Below are 16915 nucleotides of genomic sequence, written 5' to 3' on the forward strand. Positions count from 1 at the left end.
TTTACAGTCCATGCCTCTAATTCTGACTCATCCGAGTTGGAAGAGAGGGAGACCAAGAGAGAATAAGATCAAGAATGAGGTTTGACTCTCAAATATTGCATAACATATCATAACATGTCCGTAAAGGTGAAACCAGCATGATTTATGAGTCATACAATATATTCACACTCTTAAAAAAAAATTGGAATGAGGGAATGGTGCCACAAACAATACTTACAAAAAATGTACATATATCTCACCAAAGGAGATTAACTGGAGTTCAAACCTAAATTGTTAGATTTTTTTTTAATAAGCAAAAGATGTATATATAATAAGGAGGGAGTACAATGGGTGCTCCAACCAATTACAAAGGGAAAAAAGGAGCTGTACACTAGAACCAGAAAACAGAACTAAAAAAGAAGACCAAACCTAAGCTTACAAAAGGGACAAATCAGAACAGAACCATGAAACAGAGGCACGAGATGGCACACACTAGGCTAGCAGACCAGGTATACCAGTTCTCCCTGGGTGAGAAAAAACGCTACCAAAACCAGAAAAAGACAAGAGGACTCTGTGGAAGCTCCACTAAACCAACACTTTGGTAGAGTTTTTTTTTTATAGGCAAAGGTAGAGTTTTTCTTTCTCACTTATTTTTTTCTATAATTCTTATTTCGATATTGCATGAAACATGTATTATTCATTTTTCTCTTATTTGCTTTTATTTCAACTTAATGATTTCCCATTATATATTATCCTCCACTTTTACACGCGAATCCTTGGTTTTTGTGACATATAGTGAACATATGCAGTTGCAGCTGTGGAGGTTATTGACTACCCCAACTTGTTAAGTATTAAAAAGAAATCTTTAGTGACCCTTTCAAACCGTTAGAAATTGCATATGATATTTTAGACGGGAACTGTGGTACTATTTGGTCCGACTTTTTTCTTTCTTAAAAGCTCTTTTAAGTAAAAGATTAAAATAAGAAATTTAAAAAAAATAAAAGTTGTTTGTCAGCTTTTATATTTTTATAACTTAAAAATTACTTTTAGTTTCAAAAAAGTTACTTTTAATTTAAAAGTTATTTGTAAGTTTGTAAATCCACGACAGTGGTGGTCGCAATAATACTAAGGTGGAGGGTTAGGTATCACTCTTGGTGGAGATTGGTGTTACCTTGTGGCAGTGGTGACAGTTGTGGTGGAGGTGGTTGTTTCCGAGTGTTTAGGTGCTGGCAATGGTGGTGATGATGGTGACATGGAGGTCAAGGTGGAGGGTGGAGGTGGCGGTGATTATAGAGGAGGAGGAGGAGGTAGTGGTGGTGACAAGGGTGATGGAGGTGGTGGTAATACCAGAGGCAAAAGTGGTGGTGGGGGTTACGGTGGTCGTGGTTGTGGAAGTGACAATGGTGGTGGTGGAGAGCGGTGGTTGTAGTGATGGTGCAGGTGGGTGTTACCTAATGGAGACGATAGTCATGGCGGTGGTAGATAGAAGTGGTGGTGGAGAGAGATGGTGAAGAGCAGTGCTGACAATGATGATAGAGGTGGTTGTGAAAGAAATGGTAGTGGAGGTGGCAGTGAAGACGAAGACAGAGGTGGAGGTGGAGGTGGTCGTTGGCGGTGGCAGTGGTAGTGGTGGTGATGGTGGAGGTGGTGGTGGAGGGTGAAGACGATAGCGGTGGTGGTGACGGTTGCAACAACGGTGCTGGTGGTGGCAACCCCAATAGTGGTGGCGGTAGTGGAGGTGATGTAGGTGGTGGCGATGATGGTGGTAACGATGGAGGTGGTGGTGGTGGTGGTTGTGGAGGTGGGTGTTACTTGGTGGTGACGGTTTCCTAAAGGTGGCATTAGTGGTGGTGGTGGCGGAGGCTGTGGAAGTAATGGTAATATTGGTGGTGGTGTGAAATGGTGTCAGGGGTGATGGAGGCGGTGGTTGGGATGATAGTCGTGGTGGAGGATGGTGTTGGCGGTGATGGTGGAAGGTGTGTAAGGTCCAAACAAGTTCTCACCTAAAGAGACAAGGTGCTTTAATGATGACAAAACGACAAAGCCACTACTAAAGATCAATATGAAGAATAAGAAAGGAAATGCACGATAAGGAGAATGAAAGTCCAGAGAACAGTTAGTTGAAGCACACAATACCAAGTGATTATATCGTCCTAGAAGACATTGTCCATAGCTTGGATCGTCTAGTGCTTCATTGTCTTCCAGCTAAAATGTTCAAGAACAATCGTCTGATAAAGTACACTTATGTAAAAGGATTCTATTACAAGTGAACTACAACCATGAAGTATGGACTAAGGAAAAAAAGACAAATCATCCACTGAAGAAAGTGAAACAAGGAGCTATATTTGTTCACATGTGACTTTCCTAGTCTAAAAAGAGTACAACAATCAGACGCAAAAGCACAAAACTATCAAGTCATTAGAAAGCTAAAAAGAACATCGGTTTTCTAAAAGGAGAAAGTCATACCTGGCACTCAGTATTAATGGACAAGAAGCTCCTTAGGTCAGAATAGCTCTGAACACTCATGACTGAAAAGAAGTAACACAAATACAAACTACAACTATCATGGACGATGAAGACATGTTAAAAGTCTACCTTAGTAGAACTAAGTCATCATCTATCTGACACAGACCAGAACAAATGTACTTATAGTACTTGTGGTCAGAATGACTCTTTTCTACTCTCTAACGTCTACAAGAAGACATTATGCAAAATACTCAGTAAGATAAGCTTTGCAACAGTCATATGCTAAAGACGGAGTATAAATAGAATGGTGAGAAAATAGTAGAAAAGAGAGGGAGTGAGCTAGACGAGAGAAAGAGAGATACATTGTGAGAAATGAAGTAAGTGTGAGAGTGAGCTAGACAAAAGAGATACACAGAAACAAAATGTGCAAGAGTGCAAAATAGAAAAAGATAGACTATCTAAGAAGAGGATAGAGAGAAAATGAAAAACACTATGTATGAACGAGAGTGAAGAAGAGAAGATGAAAGACAGAATATTGAAACAGTGTAAGTTACATCATGCATCAGCTGAGGGGGAGTATTCTCAAATGATCATGAAGTGCATCACCTGCATGGAGTTACACAAGCTGAGATTGTTTACCATTATAAGAAGCATAAAACCATCTATTGAAAGGGTAGGCACTGCTTAAGCAAGGCTTTGTACCTAAAGACTTCAAAAGAAAGAGCGAGAGTGAAGTCTAAGAAATCAAGGCTCAATTGAAATTGATATGATGTATATGTATGTAATAGAAAAAGCATGAAAGAAAAAAAGAGAAAGATTCAAAAAAAAATACTAGTTCTAAACCCTTGGAGACTTTGATCACGTGTCTCCAACGTCTACACTCCTAGTTAATCAAGTCATAGAGATTAGGATTGAGAGCATCTTGAATTCATCAACTTTATCATATATAACTAGAGATGAATTTTTTTTGTAAGAATTGTAATCATCTCTTAAGTATGTTTGAACCACACCTCACGAAAATCAAATGTTATTCTTAGTGCCGGAAGAGGTATGGCAAAAGAATAATTGTTAGTGCCTGAAGAGGCATGAAAAGAATACTTGTGTGTGCTTAAAGAGGCATGGATTAGAATACTTGTAAGAAGCCATTGATACTTGTTAGTGAAAAGTTTGGTGGATACCAAGAACTAGACGTATCTCTCTCAATTTGGGTGAACCATGATAAAAATATCTGTGTACAATGTTTGTTTCCTCTAAACTACTTCTACTGTATACATTGCGTTCTTTTTTTTGTGATGTATCTATCTAGAGCTTTCAGTAGAAGTCAAGAGAAATCTAGTCAATTTCCGATCGATTGTATAGACACAATTCAACTCCCTTATTGTGTCTTTGTGGTTTTCCTTATAAGGGTGGTTACAACTTACAACGACAATGGTGGCAATAGCGGTAGTATTGAAGGTGATGGTTGTAGAAAGACAACATTAATAAGAGCACGACACAATTTCATGAAAAATAAGTTACTCTTTCTTTTTTTTGGTTACATTTCTTTCTTACATAAGTTACTCTTTCTAAAAAGCCTCTCTCAATACCTTTTTAAAAAGCTCCTTAATATATTTTTCTTCACAAAAAATAAGTTACTGAGCGTTTCATAAATTGTTTTTAGGTCAATTTCTCCTTTTAAGGAGAAACGATGTAAAAACATAAGCTGGAATAAACAGTATCTATGTAACAAATTGAAATCCCGCTATTAGATTTTCTTTTAGTTTTTTTAAGATACATCAGATAATTCTTTTAGTTTTTTAAATGAGGTTGTCTAAATAATTCATGAGAAAGTTTGTGTTAAATAACTCATCATCCAATCACATTGGAGATAAGTGAATTAGAAATAAATAAATAAATAAATATAAAAATTCCAACTCACTTATCTCCAATGTGAGTGGATGATGAGTTATTTAACTCAAACTTCTCATAGGTCATTTAGGCAACCCCTAGTATGTGTAAACCACTACGATTTACATAATTTACATATATATGTCGCCCATGCTCATCCATTATTATTCATTATCCTCATGTCAAAAATGAAGAGGCTATAAAAGGAAGATTTATGCTACTTTAGTCACTACTTATTAGGATTTAAGTCACCGTACAGGGTTCATTCAGTATTGGATCACTGAGAATCTTCTTTTTAAGGTTGATGACATCGATCGGTGATGCTATCATTGTGAAGTGTCGGTGTCATCATGATTATGAAGATGAATGCTATTTTGTCCATGTCACGAAAAATCAGTCTTAGATTTTGGTTGGTTGGTCTCACAACTAACTAACGATGAATGTAACAAATGGTCAATGCTGAGAAGAGTGAGGACACTGTAGCTAAAACGGCTGAAAACGATAATTTTCTGAAAGTCTACATGGTCACAAATGCTTACATTTGTGATAATGTAAGCATGCATTTGTGACAGAGAAAGAGTGAAATAGTTTGGAAGAGCCCAAGTCTAGTAGATGTTAGAGACATTGAGCCGAAATTAAAATCTACATGTGTGTTCAATTTCTCACCCCATAACATGTTTTGGCACTTCCTTTAACATTTCAAGATTTAAACTTTGGAAGAAAAAAATTTGTCATTTAAATTTCGAAAAGTAAAAATGGAGGTGTGAATTTAAGTTGGTGGGATGAGAATTATTATCTTTTTAAACTGAGATGAGAAATTTAACACCCATTTATCTATCTCTTTTGGGGGATTCTTCAACGAGTAAACATTTACTTTCTGTGTAGCTGTTACATCTCATGTGAATGGGATGAGAAATTTAACACTCATTTAAATGAGATGTAACAACTACACAGAAAGTAAATGTTTTTTTTTTAAAGAAATAAAAAGTAAATTCTTCCTTTTATAAGCCACATCAATATGCTTTTTACATATTTTTTGAAATTAATATTTTTTCATGTTGATTGTTAGTTTATTTTTGGGATAATGTCATATTAGTCTATGTGTTTGAAAGTGATTTTGGTTTTAGTTTCTCGTCGGAAAAAAAATTGGGTCATTGGCCCTGCAATTGTGCCCATTTTGGTTGTGGTCATCGCTTAAGCGCAGAGTTCCGGTGACAATACTGAGTGGTAGACAAACGCTGACATGACTTTATCCACATCAATTGTAATTAATTCCGCATATAAAATTAATAATTAAATATAATAAAATAAACTTAATTCCTAATTAACTAAACTAATATAATTGTTACATTAAATAAACAAACATAATTTTCATTTTTTTACGGCAACATAATCTTCATCCCTGTCCATAATCCATTAAAATTCTAAACTAACCCACCATTGAAATAAAATAAATCCAGAAATTCAAATTCAAATAACCATATTAGACAAATCATAGTTTACTTAATCTCTTCATCACAATCGGATGTAAGACAAGAGAAAAAAAAAAAGGAGAACCCCAAATCCTCCTTCACAAACCCTAAATTCTTAACCTCCTGACCTTCACTCCCCAAAATGTCACCATTGATTCCCCTCAAACCCTAAATCCTCCAACTCCCGAGAATCAAATCCTCCTTCACGAACCCCAAATCCTCTAGCGATGCCCTGAAACTAAATCCACCACCACTGGTACCCTTGAACCCCAACTCCCACCGCCGCCGCCTACTGATTCGACCAACACCGACGACGACATTTCTTCTCAGACGCTCAACCCGTCAAAGTGGTTCCCTACAAGATTCCTCCATGGAGTGTCGCTCCCGGCCATGAGTTCCACCTCTTCCCTCGATCTTCCCCGTTATGTGGTGGATTGGGTTGTTTTGGTGCTGTGAAAACTCGTGGCAAAGCAAGGGCCGAGCTGGTGCATGTGACGAGGATAAGTTTTATTTTTCCACTCTAGCATCTTCTCTCTTTCCCTTGTTGTGGTCGGTTGGTACACTAGGTGTGGGTAAAGGTTTCCGGGTTGTTGGGTTTACTGAGGGTGGGGTGGGTTTATGTTGGTGGTGGCTCTTCCCTTTTTCCTTTCTCATTTTCAGAGAAGATCTGGATTTGTGAGATCTCTGAAGAGTGTGTGTGATGTGAGCAATTGAGTTATGGAGATAACCTATTTTCTTTTTTCTCTCATTAGGGTTTCTTATTCATATCTTCTGATTTTTTTGACTGTTTTGGTTTTCTGACTGGTAGGGGTAAATTTTTTGTTCTTGTTCTCATTTTTATGGATTTCGGGGGTATGATTTTGTGGTTGGTTGTTGTTGTTCAGGGAAATGTTAACTTGTGGGTAAATTTTCTGGTGGGTGAATGGTAAATTTTGATTTTCAAGTTTCTAGGTTTCGTTCTTTGTTGAAGAATGAAGATAGTGAAAAACATGGTGGCACATGGATTCTTTTTAGAAAAATGGTGTAGAACATGAAGAAGATGAAGAACATGGTTGAAGAACACGAGGTTCTGGAAAATGGTTGAAGAACATAATGGGACAAAAATGATGAAGATGATGGTCGGGGTAATGAAAGTTATAGAGATGATTAAGATAACAAATTTGTATTAAGGTTAATTAAAATAGAAATTATTTTTTTTTTCAAATTTTTATTGATTTGATTTTATTATTGACTATATATATATGTGTGTGTGTGTGTGGGATTAAATTAAATTGAAAATGATGTGGGTAAGCCACATCACCATTCGTCTACCACTCAACACTCTCGTCGGAGCTCAACTGCAGGGACAATAGCTTAACTTTTTTTCGGTAATAGACTAAAACTAAATTCACTTACAAACACAGGGACTAATATGATCATTAACCATTTTACTTTTAATAATTAACTTTTGCCAGGGGTTTAAAGTTTTTATAAATTTTTTTAAGAAATTCTAGACTTCAATTATATATATGGATAAATGGACCAATCATTAGACTCAACCACTACAACGACACTAAATTTGATTAATTAGCATTGACGCGACTAACGTAAATCGTCCAAAAAAAGTAAAACCCATTTTAATTTACCGTCATTCAGGCTAACAAGAATTTGCGTCGGTTTTGGCAGACGCTAAAGTTATCAGCCAACGTAGTGTCTACCTGCGACAATTAGCAAGGATATGGGGTTGACGCTACATTCACTGGTAAACTTGTTGTTGGCTATGACTAACGCTAATTAATGTGTTAGGGTACAATCTATTTCACATAAGTGTCAACATTTTGCCGCCCCATCTTCCCTATAATCATTTTCCCTCCCTCGTTCCTCAAACCCTTACACACTCACCATCTCCCTCTGCCGCCCTATTGTCTTCCTCTCCCCCCTTCTTCGTCGCCTTTAACCTCTCCCTCTCCCGTTGGCTCATCACCTCTCTGCTATAGCCCTTTCCTTATCCCTCACCCTCGGACTCTTCCTCCTCCCTACGGTGACTCTGCCATCACCCTCACCCTCGACCCCTCCCTTCTCTTTCGCCACTCATCCTTAGTGTCACCCTTACTCTCTTGACTTCTTTCTCCTCTCTTTGTTGACACCCACCGAACGTCTCCCACCTCCTTGCACCATATTCGATCCCACTTCCGTGCAACCTCACTTCCACCCCACAACTGAGCCTGCCACCGCTCCACTATCCTACGAATACTATCCCCCCACCCCCACCCCCCCGCGCGTCGCCTTACCTCCAATCAATCACTACTGCCACTACTGCCTACCGATTTAGCTGGTTTTCTAGGATTTTATATGTTTTAATTATAACTTTTATTTTGCTTAAGAGATCGTGGATGTCAATAAAATATTGAAACAACAGGGTGTGATCAATCTTTATTTTACTACTAGTAACTTCCATTTTATGATAGATACTTAAAAAAAAGAGTATTTTAGATTAATTGCAGAATTCTGAAAGACCCTGAAAAAGGAATTGTTGTTCTATAACAACAAGAGGTAGGGTAAATAGTCAATTTGGTCCCTAAATGTGTCAACCGCCTTCAACTTGGTCCTTAAACTTCTAAAATGTCTCCCGTGGTCCCTAAAAGTGGCAAAACTCATTCATGCTAGTCCTTGGGTTAAAAAAGGCAGACGGACGTTAACGGAAGTCTGACTTGAAATCTTTTTTTGTCATTATTAAAGCTTACGTGGCAATTTACTGTTAGAAAAGTTGTTAAGACTTCAATCTAGTCCTTGAATTTGAATTTTTTTTTTCTCCCCCATCTTCCTCTACCTCTCCCCACCACCATCACCCTCTCTATCATCTTCTTCTTCCCACCCTCATCCCCCCTCTCATGCTCTCCCTCATCCCAACCATTTTCCCCTTCCAAAATCCAAAATCCTTCAACCCAAAATTACATCCCCTCCAGAACCAAAGGGAAGATGAAGAAGAGGAAAACTGAGAAAGCAATGGGTTGCGATGAGTTTTCGTCAACGACATCGACATCAGAACCAAAGGGGACGAAATCTAAATCAATTGCCAGCATATTCGGTTTCATTTCACGAAATCGCAGAGAGAGAAAGAAACAAGAACCAACAACAACTATGTCAGGAAGAGGAAAAGGAGGCAAGGGTGGTTCCAATTCGTGAATATATTCGAGGTTTTTGTGTTTGAATGGTTCTAATCTAGAATTGAACTGTTTGAAATAGCATCTTGTATAGATGGTGATTGCTGATACTGTGGTTAACAAGCTTGATCTTGTATCTTCGTGTTTGTATTGTGTGCTTGACTCACAAAATTGAGTTGAAAATTTAGACCAAGGAGTGGAAGCCAATTAATAGCCAGCATATCTGCAATTTTTGGTTTGTTCAATAATTTGTCTAGTTTGTTTTTTTTTTCTGAAAGATTGAAGGTGCAGTAGTTTGGTGGCTATGGAAATGATTTTGGAAGAGGGTTAAATTTATGGGTTTAAGTTTATTTAATTTATTGGTTTTGTGATTTTGGGTAGAAGGATTTTGGTTTTTGGAAGGGGAAAATGGTTGGGGTGAGGGAGAGAGAGAGAGGGAGGGGATGTGGGTGGGAAGAAGAAGATGGAGAGAGAGTGATGGTGGTGGGGAGAGATAGAGGTAGAGGAAGATAGGGGAGAGAAATTTTTTTTTGTCAAATTCAGGGACTAGATTGAAGTCTTAAAAAATATTCTAACAGTAAACTGCCACGTACGTAAGGTTCAATAATGACAAAAAAAAAAATTCCAGGTCACACTTCCGTTAACGTCCGTCTGCCTTTTTTAACCCAGGGACTAGTATGAATGAATTTTGCCACATTTAGGGACCACATGAGACATTTTAGAAGTTTAAGGACTAAGTTGAAAACGGCTGACACATTCAAAGACCAAGTTGGCTATTTACCCAACAACAAGTGACGGTCGAATGACCACTTTCGGCATGTTCATACAAAAAGATACAAAGAATTTCCACACGTGGTCCTTTGTACAGCAAAATAAGTGTCCCACCCCCACGTCCACCCCTACGTCACCCAAGAGAAAATTCCCCTTATCTCCTTCCCACGTGCCCCTTTCTTTGATCAAACACTTTTTAGAGCTTAAAAATCTTTGTGCTGCTGCTTCCTCACATGCAGGACTCTGATCACTATATAAATAATCCTTCCTATCCTTAACCCGCCGTCAACTTCATCAAACTCATCATCACAATCCATCTTTCATAGCCATTTACACATGGCTAGTTCTGACCCCATTATTACTACTACTAGCATCACCACAACGCCTTCTTGTAATATAAACCTTGCCTGCACCACCGATATTAGCAATAGTAGTAGCAATGTTAAGTTATACAAAGGTGTGAGGAAGAGGAAATGGGGGAAATGGGTATCTGAGATAAGGCTACCCAATAGCCGTGAGAGAATATGGTTGGGTTCCTATGACACGCAAGAGAAGGCTGCTAGAGCCTTCGATGCAGCACTGTATTGCTTGCGTGGTCGCCATGCCACTTTCAATTTCCCTGACACCCCTCATAAAGTGGAACTTCATTGTGTTGGAGTTGGGGACCAATCACTTTCCCCAGAAGAAATTCGAGAGGTTGCTGCTAAGTTTGCCAACAACATGGAGGTGATTCAAGAACAAGAAGGAGAAGGAGAAGGAGAAACATCACAACAACATGGTGCTGATGATTTGTTTGAGTTCAACATTAACACTAGTGTAACAGAGAGCTCTCCATCAAACTCATGTTCTTTGAATGATTCCTATGATATGGGCTATGGGGACATGAGGACCTTGGATTGGACAATTTCGGATATGTTGGATGACTTGAATAATGGGGTTAATGCTGTTGGCTCCGATTTTGGGCTCTATTATTCTGGGCCAGATAATAATATGGAGTACTCGGATGAGTTATGTTCAGTTCAACACCCAACACTTTTTGAGGATGAAATGGAAGGTGGTGATGCTTTTTCCAACCATTCATTCCTTTGGAGTTGGAGCTTTTGATTCACCTGCAGCCTCTCTATGCCAAATTATTATTCCGGGAGTTATGATAGCCTTTCTATACACATTACTTCTTCATTCTTCTTTTTTTCTCATTTTGAGCGTCTACACTCAAGGAGTGTTCACCAAACATTTTTCTTATTGCAACTCATTATATATACTTGCAAATTAACCTCCATCATTTTCTTTGGAGACTTATAATAGCTAGGTTGAGGCTGTAGTTAAATCAGGTCGAGCACAACATACCATAAATATGATTGAACCAAGTTTTTGTGTGTCATCTCTCTATTAATGGGTCGCACTCGTTGCACATACTGTAGGCTAAATCAGGTCGAACGTAACACAACATACCATAAATATGATTGAAGTGACCGAGTTTTTGTGTGTCATCTCTCTATTAATGGGTCGCACTCGATGCATGTTTAAATTAGGTCGAGCACAAACATATCATAAATATGATTGAAGTGATTAAATTTGTGTGTGCCATCTCTCGATTAATGTGTCGCACTCGATGCACGTTTGCATTGCACAACACCTATTTGACTCATGCAGGCAATTTGTGGTGGTACTTTACTCTCAAACTTTCAATTTTTTTTATAAGCAAATGTTAGTTGTTAGTAATGTTAGTAAATTAGTCATTCTCAGGGTTCGAACCCTGGACCTTTCACTCTTTACCTCACCCAACTCTTATATCCCTAGCTTTTTACCACTTGATCTGTCATTCGGGGACTCAAATTCTATCAAGTTTAAAGGAAAAAAACAAAGAAATGTTATTTTAACCCTATGAAATATCTAGAAATTGTGCGTAGAAAAAGTCATATCGGTAATAGCTGAAAATGATATTTCATTTTCATTTTTTACACTACTGAGAAGCTATATGTGTCAAATTGTGGTGGTAGGTTAAAGAAGAAAAAAAATAAAGAAATGTGATTTTAACCCTATGAAATATCTAGAAATTGTGCGTACAAAAAGTTATATATATGTAATACCGACAATAATATTCCATTTTCATTTTTTACATTACTGAAGTTGTATGTGTCAAATGGATGTCCCTAAAAGTTTATGTTCATCATCATTTTCAATTCATTTGGATAGCATTAACCCGGGCCAAAAGAATAGAGAAAAAAGTTTAATGAGTACTTCTTGACTCTTTGCTAATTATTATTATAAAAAATGACATCCCTTGAAAAGCACACTCCTTCTTGGAAATAATTATTACTTACTTTGAGTAATTCTTGACTCTTTTCTAATTCTTGATTACTTTTCTTTTAAGTTAAAAAGCAGTTTTTACCCTTGTTGTTTTAACTTTAGGTAAATGTCGTCCTTACTCTTTGTTTCTCAAAAGTGTAACGAATGCCCCTCTGTCATCCTGATGTTAAAAAACTAACATGCCACATGAAAATTACGTTTGAAATTGTGAAAAATGGGTGAGGGAGATTTATGCTCAGGTCTTGTAAGTGACAAAACCAACACCTAACCAGTTGAGCTACATAGAGAATTGATATATTTAGAAACACAATTTTATTTATATCATTTATTTCTTCATTTTCTTCTCACGACTATACCCTTATCTCCCCAAGCTACAGAAATAACCAGATTAGACCGACGTGTGGCTCCTTGAATCTTTTAGCCGATTAGAACTCAGCGAGTAAGAGTAATCTATCTCTAAAATACTGCTTGTTGTGGAGAATCTGGGAGGGGCGAAATGAAAATGCTTTTAAGGAAAAGAACCCCTCCCCTCTGAGCACAATCAAAAGAGCCCAACTTTTGCACCAAGACTTCTTTCCACCGAGTCCACCAGGAACTCACCACTGCTAAACAGGAAGGGGACGGTGTGGGTGGCAACCCCCACAACAAGGATGCATCACAATAAAATCTGATCATGCAACTTGGAAATGAACCACGTACCCAATACTCCTCCCTTGCTAGCTTGGAAATAGAATTATCACAAGATTATTTCATTACTTCTTATGATAAGTACTTTATTTTCAAATGTATTCGTAATTCTTAACTAGAACTAGGGATGTTAATTGAATTCATTATCAAGTTAGAATAACCCTTTTAAAGTCATTTTAGGTGTATCATTATAATATCCAAAAGCCACTTAAATCCCTACTAATATGAGCCTAAACAAGAAAACTACCTCTAATTCATTTTCTTTCCATTTTTTTAATACTCAAACTCCACTATATTAAAATGTAAAATGAAAACTAAATTTGTTCACTTTTTCTAATAAATAGCATGCAAGTTCAGTACAAATTAAATGCACATATTTTAAAAAGAAAAAAACACGATTGCAAATACCCCACCGATCGAACAACTTTCATTATAAAACTCTAACATATGTTGTTAACACAAGGGATAAAAAAATAAACTATAATGAAGATCTAATAGAAACCATGTGCCACACACGTCTAGATATAAATAAATGCCAACAGGTAATGAGAAAACTCAGTTTTACTATGAGCAAAAATATCAAAACTTCATGTTCATTGTCATACAAAAAATTGGCAATAGTTAACTCTCGGTGCAAAGTTCTTCAATTCCTCATAGACAGTGAGTCTCTCTGCCTTCATTCTGGTTGGAGCCTTCCAATTCACCGTTTGATAGTGTCTGTAAGCAAATTGTTAGACATTTAATAGATATAACCACATAACAGAAGACTGCACTTAAGATTTTGCAATTTAAACATTTATTTCTCATATGAAAATTATAGCCTATTATACTGAGCAAATGATTCTGGAGGTATATATAACCACATCAAAAGACAACACAATAATTTAAAGACAAATTTAAACTTTATAAAAAAGAAAGTTAGAATTTTGCACCCTGAATTGAAGATTTGTTATTGTAGCTCTCAATATAGTATCTCCAACTATCAACCTTAGCTCCTTCACAAAATCAAGACGGGAAATCTGCTTTGCCTGAATTAGAACGACACGACATATTAGAGATATTTCATTTAGGAAGACATACAGGCAACAATAGTAGCTATTGCATATACCTTGTATAGTTCATAATGCGCTTTGATAAAACTCATATCACTGGAAGAAACCTTGTCACTAATAGCCAGGACCAACATAGAAAAAGGTATCCATGGAGATTTTGGAATTTTTTGGGTGCTAACAACCCCATTAGTAGTTATTCCCTGAGGTATCCCACAATCAAAAAGAAATTACTCGAATGGACATTAAAATCAGAAGAAAAATATAAAAAGGATAAAACTCTTACAAGTTTTACATTAACTATATATATTGAATATGTTTATCAAGGAACCAACCTCACACATAAAACAGTAGAGGAAACAAAATAAGTTCATAAAACAATGACGAAGTAAACAGCTACATTCCTTAAGGATGAGAAGAATTAGATGTACCAAATCATAGAGAAAAAATATTTACATGATCTAATTATGGCTTAAAATTTAAATCATATTTGTTGGTTCCACCATAAATTCTTCCACAAAATAAAGGGATATCAAATTAACCACTTTTGATTTTATTTAGAATAGAAAAACCATGTCATCATTCTTATAAAAAGAAATTTAATCTGGAAAATTTATATTAAAAATCAAATTGAAAAGGTAGAATCATTCTTAGATGAAAACAACAATTAAAATATTGAAATTAACATTCACTTGTACATAGAAAACTTGGATAAACAAAAGATAGAAAACTCATATCAAGTCACTTACATTATCCACTGAAGTAGCTGACTGTATGAAGTCACTAGAACCATGACTAGCCGAATTGGACCTAGAAGAATTAGCACCGGAATCATTATTTACTCTCACTTTTCCACAAAAATAGTCTGTCACTACTAAAAAAATGTGATTTACCGACGGATTTTAGCGAGGGACAAAAATCCGTCGCTAATAGCGACGGAATGCGACGGAATTACCGACGGATCCGCGGTTTAAAAATAAACATCCTGCTTTTAAATTTAGCGACGGATTAGAAGCCTCGCTGTTATTCGGTCGCTAATTCCGTCGCTAATGTTATTTTAATATTTTATATTGTGAATCAGCGACGGATATCTACCGTCGCTGATGATCTCCCGTCGCTAAATCCCTCGGTAATTTTTCTAAGACGTTAGCGACGGAAAGCTAACATAAATTCCGTCGCTAAATATATTGTTTTTAAAAATGAAAAATTGTTCTCCCAGATTCGAACCCGGGTCTTGTCTCCAACAGGGAAAGGCTTTAGCCTTTTGAACTAAATGACAAATTTTGCTATATGTTTTGAAACATATATATATTTAACTATACATAAACTACTAGGTTAAAAGATTTCCAAACACTTAAACAGTCCATTCACTCATGCTCGCTAACACACTCATCTCACCTCACATGGCCGCCGCCCTCTTCTTCTCCTCTCATCTCACCTTCCCTTCGCGTTGTAATCTCACATGACTCCTCCCTTTTCTACTTCTCGTTCTCCACCGCAAACCACCACAAGGGGCAAACTTTCGAATTTCCCAGCTGAAATTCTCTTGTTTCGCTATTTGGGTCATCGTCAAGCTATGCGTGGAGCTGAATCTGAAGGTGGTGGTGGTGGTGGTTATTTGTTACTTGCTTTGATTGCCAAACTGATGGAATTAATGGGTGGAAGGAAAGGAAATGAAAGGTGGAAGGGAGGCGGGGGTAAGAGTAAGAAAATGCAATCATGCTCTGGTTGAAGCAAAGGTGTTAAGGTGTACATTTTTTCTAAGGAATATAGATATGGAAGCCCAAAAAACTTATCCTTTTGCTGGCTTTATATGCTTTTTTCAATTGGACTTCTTTATAAAATGTTTTTCGATTTTGTCATTTTAAAGGACATGGGGCGCTTCAATTCATCAGTGTCTTACCCATCATGTGGCAGGGGTGCCTCAGTTTTTGGAAATTTTGTCTCCTCTTTATGTAAAGAGGTTCCCAATCATGTTAAGTAAAGTCTAGCTTTTTTCCTTTTTCATGGGTACACTGATAGATTGAAATACCCTACTATTTTACTCTGTATTTAGCAGATAAATTTACATTTTGTGTGTATGGGGATGTCAACTAACAAAGAAAAGAAACTGATGCAACAAGATAAAATTGGTGGGTTTGGTATTAAATGAGTAAGAATATTGTAAATAGCAGAGATTTTTTGCTCAGATTGAACTGGAAAAGTTAGGCTGTTGCATAGTATTTTCATTCAAAGTATAATAATGTATGTTTTGGTTACTAGGACATGTGTATAGTTCTTTGAATTATCATTAAGAATTATTACATTTTGGATGAAATTTTGGGGTTTATTTTTCGTTTTCCTATGAGCAGTAGACACTGATGCTCATACATTTGGTAAAAAGAAAATGGTTGATTCACATGGCCTTGAGCTTGTGAGAGGACAGCTTTTGTGAATTGCATGCCATGTTTGCCTAACCATGTCGAATATAGCAGAAACAAAAGTTTGGCTTGGATGATGCTTTTCATGTGAGAGTAGCATAATGCTATTTATTGTCTAACGTTTAACCGTATATTGGCACCTTTTCAAGAATTAGGTTTTCACCATCCATTAGGTGCTTGTCTTCAATTTGTGAAGAAGAGAGATAATGCTCATGAAGTTAATAGATAGTTTGTGGAAACTATATGCTAGGTAGCCTGCTTTGTCATCTTTAAGACTTGCTTTCTTCTTTGCTGGGCCTGTCTTTATGCAGAGTGTTGGAGACTATCTATTAGAATCCTACTCTATTGTGCTTCATTAGTATTTTTGTACAAGGGTTGGGGCACCCCTAATGCTCCTCTATTTATACTTTCATTTTGTTGATAAAAAAAAATCTTTATTGAATACTTCTGAACATGAATATATACTCAATGTCCTCTTTGATCAGTACTGAGTAACAGATACATGGATCAGGGTTTCACTTTCCAGTAGTAATTCCTACGACTAATAGATTATACTTCAAACCATACTTGAAGAAACATATAAATTCCCAGCTAACTAATGCTGATGTTTATGATTTTAGCAACTCTGTTCTCTTGGTGCTGAATTCTTTCTTTATTTCAGTTACCCTTGCATAATTAATTTTTGATGACATGAAAGCTTACCAGTTAGTTCTACTTGTAGATCCAGCTGT

At 36.8% G+C, this 16915-nt stretch overlaps 1 protein-coding gene across 1 annotated transcript; it reads left to right on the forward strand.

The window, feature by feature from the left end:
* Positions 1–10054: 10054 nt before the first annotated feature.
* Positions 10055–10822, forward strand: LOC130719018 (ethylene-responsive transcription factor ERF017-like). The gene has a single exon (XM_057569669.1). The coding sequence runs from the start codon at positions 10055–10057 to the stop codon at positions 10820–10822; it is 768 nt and encodes a 255-aa protein (XP_057425652.1).
* The last annotated feature ends 6093 nt before the right edge of the window (positions 10823–16915 follow it).

The sequence above is a fragment of the Lotus japonicus genome, chromosome 5 (genome assembly GCF_012489685.1).
Source record: "Lotus japonicus ecotype B-129 chromosome 5, LjGifu_v1.2".
Taxonomy (NCBI): Eukaryota; Viridiplantae; Streptophyta; class Magnoliopsida; order Fabales; family Fabaceae; genus Lotus; species Lotus japonicus.